The 8,889-nt window shown below is 41.3% G+C and overlaps 1 protein-coding gene across 1 annotated transcript; it reads right to left on the bottom strand.

The window, feature by feature from the left end:
* Window positions 1-1,073: 1,073 nt before the first annotated feature.
* Window positions 1,074-6,844, bottom strand: tmem244 (transmembrane protein 244). The gene is made up of 6 exons (XM_015947989.3): window positions 6,482-6,844; window positions 4,593-4,678; window positions 4,433-4,509; window positions 2,319-2,444; window positions 2,189-2,233; window positions 1,074-2,101 (listed from the first exon to the last, which is right to left on the bottom strand). Exons 1-6 carry the CDS (start codon window positions 6,572-6,574, stop codon window positions 2,004-2,006), a joined length of 525 nt encoding a protein of 174 aa, XP_015803475.1. The 5' UTR covers window positions 6,575-6,844; the 3' UTR covers window positions 1,074-2,003.
* Between the last annotated feature and the right edge of the window lie 2,045 nt (window positions 6,845-8,889).

Below are 8,889 nucleotides of genomic sequence, written 5' to 3' on the forward strand. Positions count from 1 at the left end.
AATAACAAGTACGAGTACGAGTGGCTGGGGCTACCTCAACTGGAGCAATCATCTGGCATAGTGAGGTGTCTCCATCCTCCTTTTATACCCCAGTTCCTGATTGGGAATCTTCTGCAGCTGCAGCCCCCTCCGCTCCTCACCTGTGGGAAATCAGCTCAGTAACGGTTAGATTGGAGATGGTGCCACACGCCTCGGCTCGGGAACATGACAGTCGTGTTAGCAGAAAATCCATTTCGTCCCATTTTACATCAAACTTGTTGCTAATACAATCGTCACTTTAGAATTTTTTTTAAATTCTTCAAATAAAACCATTTTTTTCTGTCACACAGAAACAGATGAAGAATTACATTGAATTCCCAGTGTATGAAAAACAGTCGACTCTTTAGCGGCACACAGTTCAGAGAAGGTATTGCAGCCACAATGGCCCACATGCGTGGCAATGTGAAAACACCACACGCCAGCTTTCAACCACCTGCAAGTTTTATTCACTGTTTCTGCTGCTTTCTGCAGTCAGGGTCTCTCTCAGGGTTAAGAGCGCTCTCTGTCCATGTCCTGTGAATAAATGTAGAACAGGTCTAATCAGTCATTTGCAGCTGCTTTCTTCTCGCCCCAGTACTGCCACTTGTAACGCGCCTGCCATGCGTCTTCCCCGCCTAACGCGCCTGCCATGTCGACTGCGTCTGAGACATCACTCGTCTCCCTCTCCCCCACGACTGTGTGTGCACATCAGTTATAAATGACTTAAAATCTTATGAAAAAGGGCAAGTTTGACAGTAAACAAGTAAAACTATTACACACTGTTGCTTTAACAGATAAAGAGTTGAGAAATTAAGTAGCTATTTTATTTTAATTACATTTTTTGAAATATATTACCATTTATTTAGCTAATTTAACCAATCGTGTGTTTTAGTAACAAACATCGAGGAATCATCTCATACAGACATTGCCAATTAGTGTGAATGCACCACAAGTTGTTAAAAACCAGGATGGCAGATGAAATTCAAGGTTAAAAAGATGTTTAGCCTGGTGTTGCACAAGAGAAACTCATATTTTAGACAAAACTAACACACATCTCATAATACAAACTTTATTTTCTTTGACCTTTCTGAATACTTTAAAATCACGGCGATATTTTACACAAACGATATTGAAATACAGTGAAATTAAAAAAAAAAGTTCAACTGTACAAATTAAAGTCAGTGGGAAACAGAGAGTCCAGATTTACCAGCTATAAAACATTTATCTTTTCTTAGTATACCGGAAGTAGTGAGTAGACAAACAGAACCATTTTCACTAGGGATGTGTATTTTTGAAATTCTGGCGATACGATACATATCACGATACAGGGGAAATGATACGATATATCACGATATATTGCGATACATTCAGTCAAACGTTACAAGCAATTATTTTTACTGAACTTATTGTAAGAATGTTCAATAAACAGTTCAAACTGATACGTAACATGTTTAACATGAGGTATCTGAACCATGATGGAGGGATTTACATTTCAGTGGTGGAAACAAAACCCGCTGCACACTGCTGCCAACTAGCGGTTGGCGATTGAATTGCGCAAAACGAAAAGAAAATACACAAATGTTTGCATGTAAATTCTTTCAGGAATTAGATACACGGCTTTTGAATATCGATGTAATAATCGCAGGAAAAAATATCACGATATATTGCCATATCGATATTTCCAATACACAGCTTTTGAATATCGATATAATATTGCTGGGAAAAATATCACGATATATTGCCATATCGATATTTTCTTAATCCCTAATTTTCACATATAGACAAAGCCAAGCAGTTAGTTATGTTTTAGTCCTACTCGTAAGTTTAGGAGGTTCACAAACATATGCATACACATTTATGTACACTAAGTAGATGTCTTCTTCAGAGAGCAAAACGACTTGACAGTGAAATGCAAAGTGAATCAACCTGCATGCTTCAGACCTGGGATTAACCCGTAAGCTAGTTAAAAGCTTTCCTTGTTTTCACTAGAAGTTCTGCAGATCGGTGGGATAGACAAAGTTGTTTCTGAAGAGTTTGTAGGCCAGGAGCTGTCCTCCAAATATCATCATGACCAAGCCTGAACCTGCAGCAACACAAAATAGAAGAGCTGATCTGTCAGGGAGAAATGTCTGAAGGAGATACCAACAGAGTAAACAAATCCAAATCTTACCAAGAGCAATCCACCAGTGCTCTGCTGAAGGAAAATCTGACATCACTGCAAAAATGCATCAAAGTACTATATTTAATACACAATTTATGCATTTTGATTTGTTTCTGAGAGGGTCCACTTGTCCATTCACCTGCTACGGTCATTGCAATGTGCAGCAGTGTGACAGTTATGGCATAGTCCCAAACCCACTCCTCCACAATCCACGCAAACACTAGCCCGCCCAAAACATAGGTCACTTCTGTGGAGATGACTCCAACTGGAAGGCAGGAAAAAAACATGAAAAATCTATTTTGAATAAATGTTTTTTTCTTCATCTACAGCCCTTGTCTGCTTAATGTGATTGGTCAAAAACATTAGAAGCCACTGATTATCATTATTGTTACTATTCCAGGGTCATGTACACAATAGGAATAAATTAAATTAAATTTAATGATCATCTACAGACTTTTTACACACAATAAAGCTTTTTCGAATCTCCAAAGCACCACGTGAACTCTCAATCAATTTGAACAAATACAAAATCTCCAAATGCTCATTACTTTGTTGTTTACAGGTCCACATGGGTAATATAATGAAAATCCGCTGTGTTTAAAATGAAAGGACTGTACATCAGGGGCGTCTCCAGAAAATTTAGACAAGGGTGGCCAAAGAAAATTTTGGGGTGGCACACGTAAATGGTCCTTGAGGTAACTCTGGGAGAGTTTAGCCTTTAGCAATGCATCGCACTGCTCCTTAATTCTTTTTTATTTAAAAAACAATATGAATCCAAAACACTTAACTCAAATTTGAGGAACACAAACATTTCAGAAAAACCCAATTCAGATATAAAAAATTTTATTTGAAAATTTATTGTAGAATTTAATATTTTTGTTTAATTCGCCTGTTGCTGTCTTCACAAAAAACTGTAGAAATACAAACTTTTTTTCAATGGTGAGAAGCCGAAAAATAACTTTTTAAATTTCTGAATAATTTTGTATTTTTTCACTGTATAAATATTTATTGTGTTTTACATTTATGTCTTGAATAAATTAAATGATTTTATGTTTTGAGTGAACATATGTATACAAGATCCTCATCTGTGCCCCAGACAAGCTGGTTCCCAAAGTCAGAGACTCTTGGTCAGCTTGCTTCTCACACCAAACCTTCTGTCAGGAATCTTGGTGTGACCTTTGACCTAGCTCTCACCCTGGATTCTCATGTCAGTTCTCTTGTTGGCTCTTCCTTCTTCCATCTCAGGAACGTTGCTAAGCTGAGTCCCATTCTGTCCCGCTCTGAACTTGAGACAGTTCTCCACACCTTCATCTCCTCACGCTTAGACTACTGTAACTCTCTTTTCACGTGTCTGAGCAGAACCTCCCTGAACCGTCTACAGGTGGTTCAGAACGCCTGTGCTCGGCTTCTGACCAAGTCCTCCAAACACACCCACATCACCCCGCTTCTCCTCCAGCTTCACTGGCTGCCAGTCAACTTCAGGGTTCATTTCAAGATCCTGGTTCTGGTCTATAGGGCCTTACATGGACAAGCACCATCTTACATTGGTGATCTTCTTAGTCCCTACACCCCCAGCAGGTCCCTGAGGTCCAGTGACCAAAGCCTACTGGTTGTGCAGCACCAGGCTAAAGGTCAAAGGTGACAAATCATCTGCTGCTGTGGCCCCCAGACTCTGGAACTCTCTCCCCCTGAGCCTGAGATCAGTGGACTCAGTGGTCTCCTTTAAAAAGCAGCTGAAGACTCACTTGTTCAAGCTGGCTTTTGTATGACCTTCTTCACCTCTCTCTCTTTATTCTGCTCTCCCCACCTATTCCACCTTCCTCAGGATCCACTGATCTCCCTCTTTCCTGTTCACTCTCTCTCTTTCTTAACATTTCTTAATCACAATTGCCTATTTTTGCTCATTTAAAATATATTTTTAAACATTTTCTAAATTTGTTTTTATACTTGAACATTTTTTTTGTTTTTGTGAAGCGTGATTTTTATCTCGAGAGGCGCTAAAGAAATGATATTTTCTTCTTCTTCAACATTTATATGATTTATTAACACTGTTCTTTCCGGGGGGGGGGGGGGGGGGGGGGGCAGCTTTTTCTAGGGTTGGCCATGGCCACCCCTTGGGGGTGCCACTGTGTACTGCCCTGCATTTTATAACAGGGTTTTAAACTTAGACCATGAAAGATAATGAAAGTGTCATTATGGAAATGTAGCTTGTCAGCAGTGGACAACTACAATGTTCAATGTGTTGAAACTCACCCAGGTATTTGGGATTCTGCCATGACGGTTGTGTCGTGTAGTCGAAGGGAGTCAACAAGCTGTTCATCTCATGAACTCTGCGATAAAAGATCAGGAGGTACACTATTTAGTTTCACTAATGTGTGTGTATATGTGTGTATATGTGTGTTTGTGTGTGTACCTGAACAGCCCAATGCAAAGACTGACTGCGATGTAGTAGAGTGAGTAGAAGCACACCATGCACATCAACAGATTCTGCAGAACAACCTGAGAACAGAGCTCATTAATGATCATTTGTTTTAGTGAGAGCTTTTCCACCACACTGCAGGGCTTTTCAATCCTGGTCCTTGAGGGCCACTACCTGCATGTTTTCTATGCTCCCCTGCATCAAAAACACCCGGATCAACTCGGTGGATGATTAACGGGCTTCTGAGGTGCTTGATTACACGATGAAATGGTTCAATCAGAGTTGTTAGCACAGGGAAACAGTTAAAGCATGACTGGCAAAGGTCTGGTGTTGCCGTTCACTTTAATAAACAAGATAACAACAGAGCTTTAAAAACACAATTGTAAACATCAAATGCAACATAAGCCTTCTGCTAAATGTTACAAGGTAATAGAACATTTGCTCCTTCATTTTATCCTCAGTGACCCAGACGACAAATCCTCGCCTGCCCGTAAGAGCCTCCGTTCATGGATGAGCTCCATTCCGGTTGGTGGGTCTGTGCCAGGGCTTTCAGGTTTCCCGGAACACCTTGATGGAACACGGGTCATTGTTTATCCCGTTAGCTACACCTGTGATTTCCAGCTGAAGTCTGCTGTCATAACAAGAGAAAACGTGAAGAAAGGTGCACTCTACAGTCAGCTGAATTTATTCCTTTACCCCATAAAGTCATGAAAAGAATAATCACTAATTGTGATTCAAAAGAAATAAGAAGTTTTCAGAATTAGAAGATTAGTTTGTTTTGGTGCTATCCAAAGAAAAACAGCAAAAAGGTTGTTTCATTCTCACCCTTTGCCTTGATGTCCATCCAGGTACTAGTGAGGCTATGATTTAGACATATTAACAAGACTAAAGTGCTTTTCATACTGTTTTTGCTAACTGGTATTTCTTATTTCTATTTCCAAACATTGGCAGCAATCCATCCATCTTCTGAAGCCGCTTTGTCCACGTAGGGTCTCTGGGGGGCTGGTGCCTATCTCCAGCAGTCAACGGGCAAGCAGGCGGGGTACACCCTGGACAGAGAGCGAGTCCATCGCAGGGCAACACAGAGACACACAGGACAAACAATCATGCACACACACACACACACACACACACACACACCCAAGGACAATTTGGACAGACCAGTCAACCTAACAGTCATGTTTTTGGACGGTGGGAGGAAGCCGGAGTACCCGGAGAGAACCCACGCATGCACAGGGAGGACATGCTAACTCCATGCAGAAAGATCCCAGGCCGGGAAGCGAACCCAGGACCTTCTTGCTGCAAGGCAGCAGCTGCGCCGCCACATTGGCAGCAATCACTTAACTAACTAGAAACTAACTAAAATTTCAAACAACTGCCTGTGATTAACTTGTACATATGCTGCTGTGACCTCAAAAGGGAACATTTGAAATTCTCCACCAGGAAAAGTGTGGGAAAATCAGCGGAACTGATGCTAATACCTTCACACACAGACACACCTTTAATGAGCCATTTGGTTTGTTTGATATCTGAAAATGTGACCAAGAATTCATCTCACGTATTCCCAGAGCACCCCCTCTCAAAAAGTCAATTATTGATTAATTATTTTTAAAAATCTATAAACTATGCAACTTAGAAATTACATGTTACATTAAAACGATTGGTAATCTGATCGATATGACTAATTTCCACTAAACTAAATGTTAACATCAGTATTTATCTTTATGACTAAATCCCCTACAGTAATAAAAAAAAGTATTAAAACGAATAAACTAACAATTTAATGCTTATTATTGATGTGCTAAACCAGATTCTCAGCTTTATTTGTCATATTTTCCCCCTTTTTCCAATCAGATCTAACTCTATTCTGATATTTTCCTTACCCAGGTGTCACTGGGTGTAGTCTTGAGAGTCACGGGTCCATGGCGTTTTATGAGTGTGAATCCACAGCAACGGCAGCAGTAGTCCAACAACATGAATGGCTACTGGTCTAAATGAGAGAAAGCAGCCTACACGTCTCATATACGAGCCTGTGAGAGGGATGTAAAGAGGGTTTGGATTAGAAGGAACGGGATTAGCACTAAGAAGTTGGAGTAAATCCCATCTGGGGTGAGGCAAGACAACTGTAGTAGCCTACAGGTGTACACAAACATAAATTAATCAAAATTAGAAAGGGTTTTTAGAAAGGCTTCAGAAATCTATGCCTGATATCTTACAGTTTTCACCTGTTTTACTTTTGTAGCAAGTTTTTGTTTCTTCCTTTAACTTTTCTTAACCTCTTTAGGCTTTTGTAGGGGGGAATACCTCAAGAAAACGTGTTTATTTTGCTATAATATCGAGTAAAACTCTCTTTCTCAATCATCCTTCAAGTGCATCATTGGAAACCTTTGATCTAAAATACAGTATAGACACCATTTGCTGTTGTCTGGCAGTTTGTAACATAAACACTAGATGGCAGGAGAGTTTCAACCCTGAAAAATTCGTCATCAACTAATAACAGAGGCCAAAAGAGCACATTTCTGAAAACACGCGTTGGTATGAAAGGCTGTTTTATGTTCATTTAATCCCATTGTTGATTGAAACAAACAAGAAAGAGGAAGAAGATGCTGTTGTCCGTGTGAAAATGAAAACACAATAAAGTGACACGAAGAAGAAATTAAAATGATATTTTCAATCCCCTCCAGAAATAGCGTCAAAGACTTGAGTCCTTTGACGTCACACCATGCGTACGTAAAAGCACGTGCGCCTTTGTGTGGGTTTGGGGTTGACTCGGCTGCCACGGTAACCCGCATCACTGTATCCATGGCGACAGAGAGCAGAGGAAAGGCAAGGGGGTTCCGTGAGGATTGACATCAACATCAGAACAGAGCATTTCCCTGTGAGCCCGTCGTTTGTAGAGTGGAATATTTTATTGCGCTGCTTCTGCCAGGTGCTCACACTCATCTCGTTGTTTTCTACTGGTGTGAAGTTTCTCATCTTGGGAACAGATGCCATGAAATGTAGATTTTTTCACTTTGGTGTATTACCATCAATCCTACTTTCAGTGCCATTGCTGCAGGAATGAGCAGCATTATAAAACACACAAGAAGTGAAAACAGGCACAAAAAGAGCAAAGTGAGATTGCATTACACCTTCAAGGCTAAAAGGCAAGGACAACATTAAGATCTGGATCTGTAGTAATAAAATAAACCAAAAAATTTGGCATTGGAGGTGTTAAAGAGCGGGTCAAGTGTGCCTCAGGCCTAGTCCACACGTAGCCGGGTTTTTTAAAACAAATATCTGGCCCTCCAAAAACTTGCATCCACACCACCTCGTTTTAAAAAAACTCTGTCCACACGTACCCGGATAAATACGTTGTTAAGGACATGCCAGACCTGTATGCGGCAGCACTTCCCCCATTCTTAACCTCGTCCTTCGTCTGTGGTCTTCCGCAAGGAGCAGTAATTCCGCTTGCAAAAACAAACAAGCAAAAAGCGAGCGCAGCTCTGAGGGCATCCATGCTGTCGGCTAGTGTAAACACAGGTCGCACACGTGATGTCAGCATTTTTTTGTCGCGGAAAGTGACGTTGCGGACCTTAAAACTCCGGTTTTGTCCGTCCACACACAGACACCCAAAACGGAGAAAACGCAGATCTTCACTTTGGCCGGAGTTTTTAAAAAGATCCGTTTTCGTGTGAAAAAACTCCGTTTTCGTGTGGATGACAGGCCAAAACGTAGAAAAATATCTACGTTTTGGCAGATCCCGGGCTACGAGTGGACAGGGCCTCAGAGTCCTTCTCCACCCACGTATCGATTTTAAAAACTGCAACATCAGTAGGCGTGGCCTGGCGGACCGAGAGGGCGGAGCCGCGGCAGCGACGAAGACGATGGGTAACGAGACAAGCTAGCTCCCTTCACTCTGAGCAGTCATTAGAAGCGGAGGACGTTTCTCCCCCTCCTTACCCAGACACTCGAGAAGAAAGGAACCAAGTCTATTTGGAGGAGACAAGCGGACCTGAGCCTTATCACGTTATGTCCCAGTTCTGGAGACTGGAGCTTTTTCAAAATGCAGCAACACCTTTGATCTCAGCTTGATCAGACTAGCTGTTAGCTCATCAGTCCTGAAGGATGTAAACTGTCTACGGTAGATTAGAATGTACTCATTTCAAATAATAACCTCTCAAACTTTCCTCGATTGTTGGTTTTTCCATGTTTACCTCATTTTTCCACCTTCTGTTCCCAAAACTTTCATCAATTAGCTACACTTTCCCCTTAATTATGCAGCCTACTCCCAGCCGCAGCTGCTTGCAAT

This window comes from Nothobranchius furzeri, chromosome 2 (genome assembly GCF_043380555.1).
Source record: "Nothobranchius furzeri strain GRZ-AD chromosome 2, NfurGRZ-RIMD1, whole genome shotgun sequence".
Classification (NCBI taxonomy): Eukaryota; Metazoa; Chordata; class Actinopteri; order Cyprinodontiformes; family Nothobranchiidae; genus Nothobranchius; species Nothobranchius furzeri.

Coding starts and splice junctions, on each gene's coding strand:
- tmem244 (XM_015947989.3), bottom strand. CDS start 6,574: ATGTTGTTGGACTACTGCTGCCGTTGCTGTGGATTCACACTCATAAAA. Junction 2,445..4,432: donor GCAGAATCCCAAATACCTGG/GTGAGTTTCAAC, acceptor CCTGCCTTCCAG/TTGGAGTCATCTCCACAGAA. Junction 2,102..2,188: donor GCACTGGTGGATTGCTCTTG/GTAAGATTTGGA, acceptor GTGTTGCTGCAG/GTTCAGGCTTGGTCATGATG.